General features: G+C 27.9%; 1 protein-coding gene across 1 annotated transcript; it reads left to right on the forward strand.

The window, feature by feature from the left end:
* Window positions 1-13,025: 13,025 nt before the first annotated feature.
* On the forward strand, window positions 13,026-14,640 carry LOC125421946 (23 kDa jasmonate-induced protein). The gene is made up of 2 exons (XM_060816599.1): window positions 13,026-13,514; window positions 14,131-14,640. Exons 1-2 carry the CDS (start codon window positions 13,095-13,097, stop codon window positions 14,326-14,328), a joined length of 618 nt encoding a protein of 205 aa, XP_060672582.1. The 5' UTR covers window positions 13,026-13,094; the 3' UTR covers window positions 14,329-14,640.
* The last annotated feature ends 903 nt before the right edge of the window (window positions 14,641-15,543 follow it).

Genomic DNA, 15,543 nt, shown 5'->3' on the forward strand with positions numbered 1-15,543 from the left:
CTTTTGTACCTAAATGCTTTATAAAAAGCAACACACAACTATTGAATATCGACTCTGCTTGAGTCTTGATTGTTAAAATCTAGGGTGTGCAAGAAAGAAAGCAGTGGTAGGGTTTTGATATAAAAAAAAAATGTATAAAATTTTTTTCATTTAATATGGTGGATCCAAAAAAAAAAAGTCAAAAATTGAGAAAAGCTTGTTGAAATTGATGATGTGGACAAGGGTGAAACAAGAATAAAGCGGAGTTATAAAAAAGAGCTACTAGAAAAATGAGTTGGAATTTTAAATTATGTCTCATATTTTAAGTGGTGGGAGAAGATTGGAGATAGGAAAATGGAGACAGAGAATCCAGGCTCCCTATTTAATAGATATGTGAGAAAATGGTTTGAAGATAGAATTTAATTTCTTCTCCCTTTTAATGGGTTTACCAATGAGGACGTGTATTAAAAATAAGTTTGATATACATTATTATGCCCATTTCCTATTAGTATAAACTTTTGGGATAAACGGTGTTTTAAAAACAAACCTCAATACCACAAAAATTAGTCAAGCTTTTATACCTAAATGCTTTAGAAAAAGCAACATGCAATTATTGAATATTGGCTTTGTTTGAGTCTTGATTGTCAAAATCTGAGTGTGCAAGAAAGATGGTAGATGGAGGGTTTGGATATTTAAAAAAAAAAAGTGTAAAATTTCTTACGTTTAATATGGTGGATCCAAAAAAAAAAGAAAAAAAAAAGAAGAAGTCAAAACTTGATAAAAGCTTGTTGAAATTGATGATGTAGACAAGGGTGAAATAGAAATGAAGCAGAGTTAGAAAAAAATAGCTAATAGGAAAATGAGTTGGGATTTTAAATAATATGTCATATTTAAGTGGTGGGATGGGATTGGAGATAGAAAAATGAAAAGAAGGGATTGAAGCCCCCTGCTTAATAGATAGGGGAGAAAATAGTTTGAAATTGGTTTAAGCATGCATTTTGTTGTGTTGAGACTTAGGCATGGTTAAATTTAGAGTAAGAACCAATTAATCATTTTCGAAGATGTTAAATTCTCTAGATTGGTTGGCTTCGAGATTTTCCATTTTGGCAAAATGCATGTAACATAATACTGTGCAGTTACTTGGCCACGTGTAAAATTCCAGAGGGCTGCTAGCATTTCTTGGTATGACAACAGTCTGCATGGCTAGTGATGGTTGTTGGTAATTATTTTGAGCATCCAATTGTAAGCAAGGTACTTAAGGTTTTGCAGCTAAAGGAGTGATAAGGCCTCCAGATACAATTGAAGACATCATCTTTGTACCTAAACAAGAAACATATAATTGAATCAGTAATTTTTAACTTGTAAGGAAAAAGAACAGTGCATGCTTGATTATAGTTATCTAACTGGTTTATTGGTTTCTGAACCCATATCCAATTGTCGGTAGAGTACTAATGATTCAGAGGATGTAGAATTTCTCAAGAGTCTAAGCTTTAATGCTTATATGAAAGGTGTTCCATAGTATGAGACATACAAATACATATTCTGAGATGGGGATATGCATGATCTCCATGACTATGATGCTAGATACATTTTCCAAAATTTCACCGAATCCTATTTACTAGCTCCAAGATACAAATCGAATACCAGTAAAGTATCTTTGGCATCGTTTAATTTCCATACATGAAACTTGCTCTGATAAGATATCTGTTACCTGATTTGCCTTGTACAGGCTTAAGCGTGTAGCAGTTTTGGGTTCCATCAGGGAAACTTCTAACATTCCCAAGCTGCTGTTCAAGGTGTTATCAGTATTGTACTACAATGATATACTTTTGCTAACACAAGTTGGATGAAGATTGAATCTGAAATGTAGTTTAAAACTGTTGTCAGTGTAGCTAGCTTTCTCTGCTATACCACAATCAACATTGATGAAACCTGACAAAAGAAAAAGACATTGAAGTAAATTCCATACAATTTCATGCAAATCAATATTGATATTAATCAATGAAATTTTCTATATATTAGTCTCAAACTAGATTGAGCTTGGGCATGAACTAGAGCTTTGAAAGCTATATCATCAAAATATGCAAAGAGGATGTACTTTAACATCTCCATCATCCTTTTCAGTCTATTTCACATTTCGATTCAAGAAAAGCAAGGAAGAATACCGTCATCTTAAAAATCATATCTTTTTCTGAACTACTACACCAGAAAGCATTGTATAATGATTTTAAAATATTTCAGCATTGCAGTCGATAGCTTTGAAATCTATGAAGATGAAGATAACAATATTAATTAAAAAAAAAAAAAAACATTTGCTGAGGTGTTTATCCTTTCAAGGATATCATCAACTTGGTTTTTGTTAAGTTGCTAAAATATTTCAACTCCAAATGCTTCCACAAGTCAACGTGAGAATGTGACTTGTAGTGCTTTTCAGAACTTCTTGACTTAGATCAACTTGCAATGAAGTCGTCCCTGTTCTTTTACTCTCTGCATGTAGTAATTTTCGTATTTACGATGGAAAGTTACTGTGAGATCCCACATCGGTTGGAAAAGGAAACGAAACACTCCATATAAGTGGGTGTAGATACCTTTCCCTTGAGAGGCCTTTTAAAACCTTGAGGGCTGGGTTGTAAGAGGATTCCCCAGGCTCAAAGAGGATAATATCTCATGCGGATGGTCTGGGCTGTTACAGATGGTATCAGAGCCGGACCCGAATCAGTATGCCAGCGAGGACGCTGGGCCCCAAGAAGGGAGGATTGTGAAGTCCTACATCGGTTGGAAATGGAAACGAAGCACGCCTTATAAATGTGGTGTGGATACCTTGAGGGCTGGGTTGTAAGAGGATTCCCCAGGCCCAAAGAGGACAATATCGGACACGAGCGGTCTAGGCTGTTACAGATGGTATTAGAGCCGGACCCGAAATCTGTGTGCCAGCAAGGACGTTGGGCCCCAAGGGGGGAGGATTGTGAGATCCCATATTGGTTGGAAAGGGGAACGAAACACTCCATATAAGTAGGTGTGGATACCTTTCCCTTGAAAGGCCTTTTAAAACCTTGAGGGCTGGGTTGTAAGAGGATTCCCCAGACCCAAAGAGGACAATATCTCATGTGGGTGGTCTGAACTGTCACAGTTACTGCAAATTTCCTCAAGCACAGCTAATCAAGAAGTCCAAAATTTTATAAGGCACTAACCATTTAGAGAAATGATGGAACACATTCTTTTAGTCATGGTGGCAAAGTTGACAAAGGGCTACCCTACTTGGGAATGGAACTAAAAACAAATTGATTATTAAGCTTCTAAGATCGGTGGTAAGCTTTTGATATTAGTGGTAGCTTGATACCCTTTTAATGTAATAATTCGCATGCTTTTGCAGTTAGAGTTATTCAAAATTGCTAAGCATTAGCTATACTTCTCATCCTCTGTTCATCACTGGTTTAAGGAAAGCCATTTGATGTCAATAGAGCTGGAAGCTCACTTCCATATATCAACCCCTTTTATCATTGACTAGCACTTGTCTGTTCTATAATACAATAACAATAATAATAATAGTAATAATTAAGGAAATAACAAAAAGCATATATATAAAAGAGAAAGCAATAATTGTTTAGTTAGGAGAACATGATACTAGAAGATGCTTTTTACATAATTAGAGAGGAGAATTCAAGTATGAATTAATCATAGTTTTAAGAGATCACCATCCACTTCCTGGAACTAGCTAGTATTCATTTCTTCACATATATACATAAATATATACCTTAAAAGAAAAACAAAAATTAATCTATAGAACTCTATGGTTGTGCTCATTGAAACTTAAAATTGGCATAGAAGCCTTTGTATTTAATTATATGCATGATCTTTCCTAGAAAATAGAATAAGGGTCAAGATTCTTCATTTCTCCAAGAGCCGGTGATGCTGACTTTTTAAGAGCTTGCAGCTGCTGCAGATGGTCTGACTTGGTCTTTTGTATGAAAACCACGTCTAATGATATCTAATCCATTGCAAAAGAACCATTTCGATGACTGTAACTTTAAAGCGGGGTTTTTTTTTATTATTATTTTTTTCTACTTATCCAATTTCTTGACGTGTAGTCGAACCTCTAATTTTTTTTTTTTTTTCCGTAAACACAAGTCATTGACTGATTTTACAGGTCAGCAACACAAACCAGCTTACCAGATTTAGTTGAATATTTAAAAAAAAAAATTGTTAAAATACTATTAAAATTTGTAAGCAAATAAATCTTTATTAGTATGGAAAAGATTCCAAATGTTGCTAAGCATGGAGCACTTTTATATAGAATTGGAAGTGGTTTCTTACTGCTACTATTATACCAACTCTTTTACCGAACACTTTATAAAACAACTGATATAGAACTAAGTAAACGATTGAAAAATTAATATAAACTAAATACATTAATTGATAAATAAACCCAAGCAAGCCAATAAAACAACATCAAATCGGTTGGTATCCTAAAACTTGGTAAGCGAATTGGCGCACTAAGCCATAAACCAAGGTCAAACAAATTATCCCGCTAAAATATCATATATGTTAAAATTATAGAAGTAAGATAAATACAAATGGGTAATTACAAAAATCATCCAATGCGGAATAGAGGGCAGTTTTTAAACTAGACATATTGCATCATGTTTCTATCTTCATCTTCATCCGAACTCATTTTTGTTTATTTTTTTTCCTGACGTGAATGAATGTGTCGAGAATTTTACAAGATCTTTTTCCTCGCATGACCGAATCTCTCTTTCTTCTTCCTTATTATTTTCCATTTTTACCCTTACTTCTTTACATGCCTTTGTTTTATGTGTTTAATTATAGTTGCCAACAATATTAATAAAAAAATTAAAATATTTATAAAATTTATTTATAAGATAACACATATTAAAGCATTATTAATTTTATATAATTATATAATTTAAATATAAAAATAATTAAAAAATAAATTAATTAAATATTAATATATTATCTATTACATCATTTAAGAAATAAATTTTGACAAGCAAAACATTTTGATAGATTTGAAATGCACAGATTTAGGTGGAATTAATAAATGACCCAAATCTCAATTAATTTATCTTTCAATGCATTTTTTATATTTTCAGTAATACGGGGAAACAAAAGCTATTGGCCGCAAAATTACTTTTTCTCTCGTACAATTACTTTAAGTTGGAGTATTTTCATTATAATAATTACAAAAGAAAATACAAAGAAAATAAGTAATATGACACAAAAAGGCAAATGACATGTCCTTTATTGCACGTCAATTATTTGTCCCACCGCTTCCACATGGATGACTAGAGTAAGGTCAATCAAGTTCGACCATTAAACTTTTTTCTAAATTTATCTATTTCATAAAATATTGCCTTTTTTCTTTTGTAAAATAAAAAATAATTTCCAAAAAATAAATCATTAGGATCGTGACCCAAACCTAATTGAATATTGATAAAATTTGCAAAATATAATTTGAAAATAGATGGAAATATAGATAAAATTTTGAAACTAGGATCTTTTTTCTTAATAATCAAATTTGATGGTTTTCTTCCCAACAATCTAGAAAAACTCTTGATGGGACATACAAGGTGCATTTTACTCCCACCTAGTTATGGAATCTATATATAAGTATCTGTTTCACAGAGTTTATTTTTTAACCAAAAATTTTATTTAAAGGTCAAAAGATATTTTGTTAAAAAATTAAAATATTTGATAAGAGTCAATCAGTAGTTGTTGATAAAAAACAGTTTTTTTAATTTGTTTTAGAGAAGCTCAAATTTTGTACTTCTTTAAAAAAAAAATTTAATTTATATGGAAATTTAATAAATATTTAATGAAACGTTTTTAGTTTACTTAGAAACTCAATGAGCATTTAATATATATTTTTTTTATTTATAACCAAATATTCATTAACTTTTTAATAAAAAATATTTTTTAAAAAGATCTATTATATAAAATTCTACAGATTAAAATTTTATTTTTATCAACTATACCAAACAGACCCTAAGCAAGGCACATTCATTCTATCAAAGTCTAGATCTAACCTTATCGCTTTATCACTTTCTCTTCCTTATGTTTCTTGGATTTAATGGTACATTAATTAACTGGTTAGCTCGTTCTATGAATAGTCTATCTGTCTTAAGTGCTTCATACACGTGGACTAAACTATATATGTTTGGTATATATATATATATATATTTTGGGTGAAAAGGCTTTATTTGAAGTCAAAAGCTCTTGTTTTTTTTTTTAATTTATATGGAAATTTAATAAACATTTAATACAACTCTTTTAACTTATTTAGAAACTCAATGAGCATTTAATATATTTTTTTTATTTACAATCAAATATTTATTAGATTTTTAATAAAAAATATTTTTTTTAAAAATCTATTATATAAAATTCTATATACTAAAATTCTATTTTTATCAACTATACCAAACGGACCCTAAGCAAGGCACATTCATTCTATCGAAGTCTAGATCTAACCTTATCACTTCGTGATCTAACTTTATCACTTTCTCTTCCTTATTGTTTCTTGGATTTAATGGTCCATTAATTAACTTGTTGGCTCGTTCTATGAATAGTCTATCTGTCTTAAGTGCTTCATACATGTGGACTAAACTATATATGTTTGGTATAGTTTTTTTTTTTTTTTTTTTGGGGTGAAAAAGCTCTATTTAGAGCCAAAAAAAGCTCTTTTTAAAAAAATACAAGGGTTTACTGCAATTAATAAATTTTAATAAATAATGTTCAACATTATATTAAATAAATTTATCTATTATATTTTTAAAAAAAAATTAGTATACAAATTATAAATTTATCTATCTATTATTTTTTATTAATAAATAATATTTTTATAAATATTATAAAGTAGATAAAAATTAAAGATATATAGAAACATATTTTTTACACGTAGATAAAAATTAAAGATATGCAAAAATATAATTTTTACAAATCACGATTTAAAATTTCAATATTGATGGAATTTGATATATGCAAACTTAACTGTTAAATATTTATATCGATGGTATATTAATAATTATATGCAAAAAAAAATAATTTTTAATAATTATTTTTTATATTTCACATTCTAAAATCAGAATGAGGAAAAAAAATTAATTTTCAACCACCAAAAGTTCTTTATAATATTAAAATAATATTTATACAATATATATATAATTGTAATAACTATTCTACGTATCTTAATTGATAAATAATTTTATCAAATATATATATATATTTGCATTTTTGTATTAATAAAATAATATATTTTTAACTATTAACATTTATTATCAATCAATTAATTAAGAAAAATATAATATCTTTTCAATATTACTATAATTTTAATTTAATAATTAATTAATTAAATTAATTTTAAAATTCCAATAAAATTTTTATTTTTAAAATAAATTTTTATTAATTTTTATAATTTTTTATATACTTTTATTAATATTTAATATTTTTATAAATATTTTATATTTAAATTATTTTTATCAATATTAAAATTTTCAACATTGATCATAATTAATTTTGAATTTGTGGAAGGGAAAAAAAATGAAATATTTGTTGACCCTGGAAAAATCCGTGGCTTGGTTTGTTCCTTTTATTTTTCATCATGCTACGTGGCTTTTAAATTGGCTTTAAAACTCAATTCACAATTGGCTTTCTTTTTATCCAAAAAACAAAAATTGGCTTTCCAATAGCTCATACCGTGCGTTTGAATGCCGCCAGCTCATTTTCCAAATATGGCCATCAAACTTAATTCTAGCATTTAATGCTGCCAGCTCATTTTCCTTGCACGTTTTTGTTTTTTGGTAAATCATTTTCCTTGCACCTTGCATGACCGATTGTCTCTTTCTTCTTCCTTGTTATTTTCCATTTTTACCCTTACTTCTTTATATGCCTTCGTTTTATTAATGTTTAATTATAGTTGCCAAAGGTATTAATAAACAGTAATATGGAACGTGTCAGAATATTTATAAAATGATATGTATTAAAATATTATTAATTAGTATATTTATATAATTTAAATATAAAAAATAAATTATTAAATAAATAAGTAAATTAAAAATATTAAATGTTATTATATTATCTATTATTATATTGATAAATAAATTTAATAAATATTTTCATAATGTCCGTATTACTGATTAATAAAAAGAAAAAATTATTCATAATTTTTGTCATTCATTAATTATAAAAACATTTTCAATGGACCTTTTAAAATTGAAAACATAATTTTAGTTATAAAAAGCATGTTTTAAAATAAATAGTAAAATTTAAAAGTGATATTCAACAACACTTTTTATTCTTCTTTTCATCATAACCATTTAGTATTATACTTATATTTCATCTTTGTTTTTGTATATTTCTTTTTCAAATATTATATAATGGTATGAAAACTTGTATTACATTGAATTAAACTAATATAATATTAAAATAAAATAATAGATTTGGCTCTATATTTGGAAAGCCAAAATCACCATTTATATTAAAAATTAATAAAAAAAACTCATTAGAGCTTTTTTTAAAAAGCATCTTCAACAAGTTTTTTAAAAGCATCATCTTTTCTATTTTAAAAAAGTTAAAAATAATTTTCATAACTTCAATAGACTCTTTAAATTTAAAAACTAAAATAAAAAGTGGGACTTGACACTTCACGTATACAAAGCCAAAATCACTCTTTATATGAAGCATTTAATGAACTCATCTATAGCTTTATGATTTTCTATGCACAATTTTAATTAATTTATTATTTATAATTTCATATCTTAATTTTTTTCAAATACTACTTTAATATTAGGAGGAGAAAAAAAAAATGCGAATCATAATTGTTTATCGGAAATACTTGTAGCATTTCAAAACATTTTCACCATAACTTTTTAACAATCAAAGTATATTCATGAGAATATTCCCCTTCCCTATGCAGGTGTAGAGTTAGAATGAAAATTTTACTATGATTAATATAATTCAATTGTTTAAAGGTTATCATGCGAATATTTTGAACCGTTTACAATATTTAGAGAGTACTGATGCTAATCCAATGCAATATATAGGAAGTAATTAGTGCAAAAATTCATGGTGGTCCAAAAACTTTATTATTATTATTGTTGGTAAAAGTAAATTGTTTGGGTAGTAGTACTATGAGAAATATAGGTTCATAATTTCGTAAGTTTACAAATTATTTATTTCTTAAATAAAATTTAAATTCTTTTAATTGTTCAGAACTTACCAAGTTCCAAGCACTTCAAATTGGTTGAACAGAAGTTGGAAGCTGTGCCAAAAAAATTGGGAGGTTCTGGTCAGGAGCAAGGTGCTGATGCCTATATGGATTCAAAGAAATTGTGTCAATATTGACAATGGCGACACCCCAGCAGTCATTGCAACATTAATTATTTCAAGAGGGCTGCCGACCCCTAATTGATGAACCACAGTATTAGTCGCATTTCAAAATATAAATTATGAAAATATATGGTTGTGAGATATAGTCATATCAATTTAAATTTTGAAAATGATTTCAAGGTTCGCATTATGATATTTTATGCTTGTACAAGCTAATTTTATCAAAGGATGTCTTTTTAGAATAAACTATATATAGCAATAAATAAATATTATTGTGTGTCATAAATAAACAAGGGTGTGAGACAGCCATCTATAGTGTGTTTGCTTTCTAAAAGTTCATCTCATTTATAATATTGGACACGTGATTATATTTCGGATGTTGAAAACTATTCATGTCATGGTCACGGTAAATTTAGTCTATTCTAAAATATCCACTGAATTTAACTATATCTATAAAGGGTAGATGGTATACGTCATTATTTGAGGTATAGAAAAATACATTTTTAATGCTCAGAAGGTATGTCCAACTTCTTACAAACAAGCACGCCTCATAAGTGCAATATCCCAAATTTTAAGCCTTCTTAAGTCTCCAGATATATTTTTTTTTTTTTTTTGTATCTCACCGAGGCTAGCACGAACATAGCCCCTCAGGTGTATTTCAAAGCACTAGTCTCGCACACTGTAAGTCATTACGATCCGAACCACATTTTTACTCCACATGTGTGTACGGTTGTTTTTCTTTATAATTTTGAGTGATGCTATACGACAGCCATTTTATATTATCAATTTATTTACATATATAAGAAAAACAATTTCTTAATATATTAATAGTTAAAAGTAATATATAAATGAATGAATTTTTTTTTTTTTTGAAAAAAGTAAAATTCAATGTAAGCCAATGTAACATTGCCATATAATTTATTACGCTAGTTGGTAAATGAAATAGCAAATAAATTGATTTTGATATATATATATATATATATTTCTACTAGTCAAGGCTGAAGTGTTCGAACTCATGAAGATTATTAGAGTTCACCCAAAAAAATTCTATAACATTATTGATATCATTTTGACATGAAATGATTGGAGAGATTATTCAATATTACGGCTTATCACGTAGGATATATGTCCAATATCCAATTAGAAACTTTCACATCATTAGTTCTTTCAAATCTACTACATTTGCAGTGCACATCATTAAAAGCTTCCCATAATTTCGTTACTCTCAATGAAAATTCCAATCAGACCTCCTTTTAATATCTCAAATTATTATTATTATTATTATTATTATTATTATTATTATGTTAATACCGCTAGCTCTCAAATTAAACTAGAATAAAGAAGAAACTCAATACTCCAAAATTAATTCAAGCATCTCTTTATCCACGCATAAAACTCGTAGCTTTTGTTAGACTTTTTTATGCTTTCCATGTCCATGGACAAAAATATGGTGGCTATGGAGCTTGTTTGAGAATTATTGACCAGAAACAAAAAAGTTTGTTTGAGAATTAAGATGATCTACTTTTCATTAGATACAAATGAGACAAATCACAAAATTATACTTGTAAATCAAACCCATCTCTAACAGTATTCCAGCAAGTCTAAGACTATATTTGTTTGTATTGATGGAATAGAAGAGAATAGAAAGGAAAAAATCTAATTTTTTTGTTTGGATGATTAAAATGAATTGGAAAGGAAATGAAAGGGAACACCAATGAAGAAATTAATTTTTTTATTAAAATTTTTTTTGCTTATATCAATTTATTTTCCTCCCAAAATTGCTAGGAAATGAATAGAAAAGGGAAAAAAATAAAAACTTTTAATGAATTTTTTAATATTTCAAAATTATTCTTATTATTACCGTATGGAAATATTTATTGTTTTTCATTTGTTGTTTTTTCTTTTCCATTCACTAATTATCCAAACAATAATGATATAAAAATACTGTACTTTTCCTTTTTTTTTTCTTTTCCTTTTCTCAGTAAACATTTCCTCTCCTTTCATTTTTCCCCTTCAAACCAAACACAGTGTATAGGAGACTTATTAAAATTTTGGAAAAGCAACGACGATTTCCTCATTAGAGATTAGTGTAACGGAGAAGAAAAGAAAGAAGTGATAAACCTCACACAAACAGATACTGCCAGAATAACAAAGAATATCAACCACCCAAAAGATGATGACAACCCGTGTGGCCACCTGTGTGATAAAGGTGAAGATATCCTAAAGGATATGAGATTGTGTAGAGATAAGGATAAAGGGATTAGGGGATAATTATGGTTATGTATACTTATCATATGTATTACGTAGTACGTAGCTGTTTACTATTCATATATATATATATGTATTGTATGACCTCTGTTTGACTAACGTGAAAACAGAGCAATTCTTATAAGGCATTATTTCTTAAATATTATTTTTGTTAATCTTGAGTTTCATCAAGAAGGGTTAAATAAACTAGGTTTCAAATAAGTTTGAGATCCTTCTTCCACTTTTCTTTTATAGTTTTGAATAGTTTTAGAATTGGTAGTTTTTTATGGTAAAGTAATATGTTAACTTCTAATTAACCAAATATAGAAGAAATAAAGTGACATTTTTTATTTTTGAGTGTGACAATTTAAGATCTTAGGTGGAGTATTTTAATAACATGCATATTATTATTGGCCAAGGCCTATGACAAATGTGGTGGGCCTGTTTTATGGGATAGTGTTTCCTTATTGAATTCTTAAAAGCGAAATCTACCTAAATTGTGGGAACAATTTATGATATTGTCATTAACTCACGGGCATGAATATTGTGGAAATCTCTTTATTAATTTTGCATATAATTATTAATATATCATCGATATGAATATTTAAGAGTTAAATTTGCATGTATCAAATACCACCGATATTGAAATTTTGAACCTTGATTTGTAGAAAATATATTTCTCACATATCTTTCAATTTTTGTCTACGTTCCAAATTTTATCTACTTTATAATATTTATACAAATATTAAATTTATTATTGTAAAAAAAAAATGATAAGTAGGTAAACTTGTAACTTGTAATACTAGTTTTCTCTAAGAAAATGAGAAATAGACTTGTCTAATGTAATTTTGGACATTGTTTGTTAAATGTTAATTTTTTTTTTATTTGCCGAATTATTGGAAGACAATTAAAAGGTAAAAAAAAATATCAATAATATTAATTTGGTAAAAACTTTTACTAAGCATCAATAATATTTATAAAAATTTTTAATAAAAAATTGAACAAAAATAAATAAATATTTCTAAAATTTCTATGGAAATTTATGAAAATTTAAGAAAATTTTGTGGAAATCATGGAGTTTAAACCAAATTGTGAAAAATTTGATATGCATATTATAATAGAAATTTCTATAGAAATTACAGAGAAATATCAAAAATTTTGGTGGATATTATAGAAATTATACTCGTTTCTATTTGAAAGGTAAATTTTCTTTTGATTTTACTTAAAAAGTGAAAATTTCACAAAGCTTTGGTGGAAAGTTTGGATGTGTTTTAAACTTTGTATGTATGTTAAGATTATTCATACATAAATAAAGATTTGACCTAGACTACAACAAAATATTAGAAACAAAGACTCACCTAATAGACTCAGTTATTGTAATTAGTATAATTCTAGCACTGCCTGTGTGCCTATATATACACATTCCCATTTCCAAAGCTTGCATGCAGTAAATTAAATTTCCTTATAAACACTCGAAATCAAAGTTGAGAGAGAATCTGTTTTCGTGCTAACTCGAAGAGAAAGAGATGGCACCCACTGTGTTTGGCAATCCCATCACTGACGAAACTTTGAAGGCACTGCCTGAATATGCAAACAAGGAAATAACCCCAAAAGATAGGGCACAAGTTGCTCTGAGTCGGAAGCTTCCGCCGCCAGATTTTCCTGTAAATGTGTTTGGGTATATCTATAATGCTACCGGACACACCTTAAACTTAGCTTACGATCATGATTGGTCCGGTCACGTTGATGAATCCTCACCATACTCTCAAATTATTGAAAATGGGCAGTGGGGATCTTTTTTGCATGTTGGAGACTATACAGCAGGTAAATTGAGTCTGCGGCAATCAACTGCTGCTGTTGTTTATAATGCAAATAACGGTCTCGTTGGAGGTTTCTGTAAGTGGGTTTTGGCATGGGATGCAGCAGTTTTGCCTCATGATAACAAGGTAATTTTTTATTTAATTAATATGCATTATTTATTTATTTATTTATTTTAAATGCATATTTATTTCAAAAGTTTCATTATAGACTTTGTTAGGTTTAATTTTTATTTCGCTTTAGGTCCTTTTTCTTGTCAAACTTCAGTCAATTCATATGTGCATGGGGAGGGGTTAAACATAATAGCACCATTCACGCTTCTCTGTTGTCTGAGGAACTGGATTATATATTTTACACAAAATACAATTTTTAATATTTTTTGTTTACATATACAAAATAAAAATCATTTGCCAAGGCCGACCATGATATTTCTTTTTATTGACTAATTCTCTTTTAAAACATCTATGACTCAGAAAAAATGCAAAACTGACGGGGCTAAAGTAAAAATTTTCATTCTTACATATTATTATTGTTATTATTGATAGCCATTCTCATTTAATTATCCAAGCCAGCTTACCAATAAAAAAAAAAAAGAAAAAAAAAAGCTTATAAATTGTTATTATTATTATTGTTTTATTTCAAAAGAAGTATTCCTTGGTATAGTTTAATAGTTTTATAAGACCATAAGATTAGATATTTCCCAATTATGTTTTCAACAAAAATTAATTTGTGTTAATTGTTTAGGCATTTACTATGTTCGAAGAATTTCAAATTGTTAAAGAGAAACAGAACTGGGAAGCTCTTCGACAAAAACTGTTTAATTCCGGTCACGAGAGCACTGACGCTGCCTATGGATTCAAAGCAACTGTGTCAATTACCGATGGCAACAACCCAACATTCCATGCGACAATTACTTTGGACCTGCCATTGGAAAATGCATGAACCATATATAGCATATATTTGATCGCATTCGAAGAAATGATTAATTATAAGAATAAGGGTGTGAGATAAGGGTGTGAGATAATCATCCATTTGATCGCATTCCAAGAAATGATTAATTATAAGAATAAGCGTGTGAGATAAGGGTGTGAGATAATCATCCATAGTGTGTGAAGTTACATTTTCTGAAGGATTTCAAGGTTCACCTTATGATATTGTACTTTATTATAGGTTCAGCTTATGATATTGTACTTTATTATAGGATAACTTTGAAGAATAAAATATGGCTATAAATAATATTATTGTGTGTTTCGAGACAGCCATCTAAATTGTGTTTGCTTATTCTCAAAATTAAAAATAAAGTGTCTTTGCTTTCCCAAGTTCCACCATGTAACATTGTTTTACTTTTTTTGAACGTATATGGTTAAATAATGTTAATATTATTGTTATGTTAGTAAATATGGAAATCAAATATTGTATATCTTAATCTATCACTAATTCTACCCAAATCAATTTTATTAACTTATGAACAATCTGAAATGTTGCAAATACTAATACTAATAATAAATATTTTTATTATAAAAAAAAATATATGTATATATATATTTAACAAAAAATATAGGTATTTTTAAAATATATTATATATTCATAAAATCTATTGACAATTATTAATATAGTTATATTTAAGTATAAAAAAATATAAAATATATTTTATTAATGAGATATATATATATATATATATATATATATATATATATATATATGTATATATATATAAATGGGGCTGTGAATATATTCCCCATCCCCGTCCCAATCAAGACCCGGATATGAGGTTTTTGCCTAATCCCCATTTCGATTCCCATTTAATCAGGTATTCCCTATCCCATTAGGGACGAATCCCTATAAGAAGTGAGAATACAATGTAAAATAATTGATAAATTAAGCTGGGAAGCAACCATCTACAGATGGAAAAAAATTAAATAGGTAAATATTTTTGAATTTGAATTTTATAATTGAATAGTATTATATATAGGGGTCAAATTTATAGTTATTAATAAAATTTTATAATATAGATTAAAAAAAAGAAACTTTTATAATATAGATTAACAATAAAATTTTTAAATAGGTTTTCAAATATAATTAATTATTATAAATTATTTTTAAAATCTATTTATTATGGTTAAACATGTCGTGGATCGCATATGGATGGATGCTAGT

This window comes from Ziziphus jujuba, chromosome 4 (genome assembly GCF_031755915.1).
Source record: "Ziziphus jujuba cultivar Dongzao chromosome 4, ASM3175591v1".
Taxonomy (NCBI): Eukaryota; Viridiplantae; Streptophyta; class Magnoliopsida; order Rosales; family Rhamnaceae; genus Ziziphus; species Ziziphus jujuba.

Bases quoted from the DNA above. Each gene is read 5' to 3' on its own strand.
- LOC125421946 (XM_060816599.1), top strand. From the start codon at position 13,095: ATGGCACCCACTGTGTTTGGCAATCCCATCACTGACGAAACTTTGAAG. The intron at 13,515-14,130 runs GTAATTTTTTAT...TTAATTGTTTAG, and splicing joins TTTTGCCTCATGATAACAAG to GCATTTACTATGTTCGAAGA.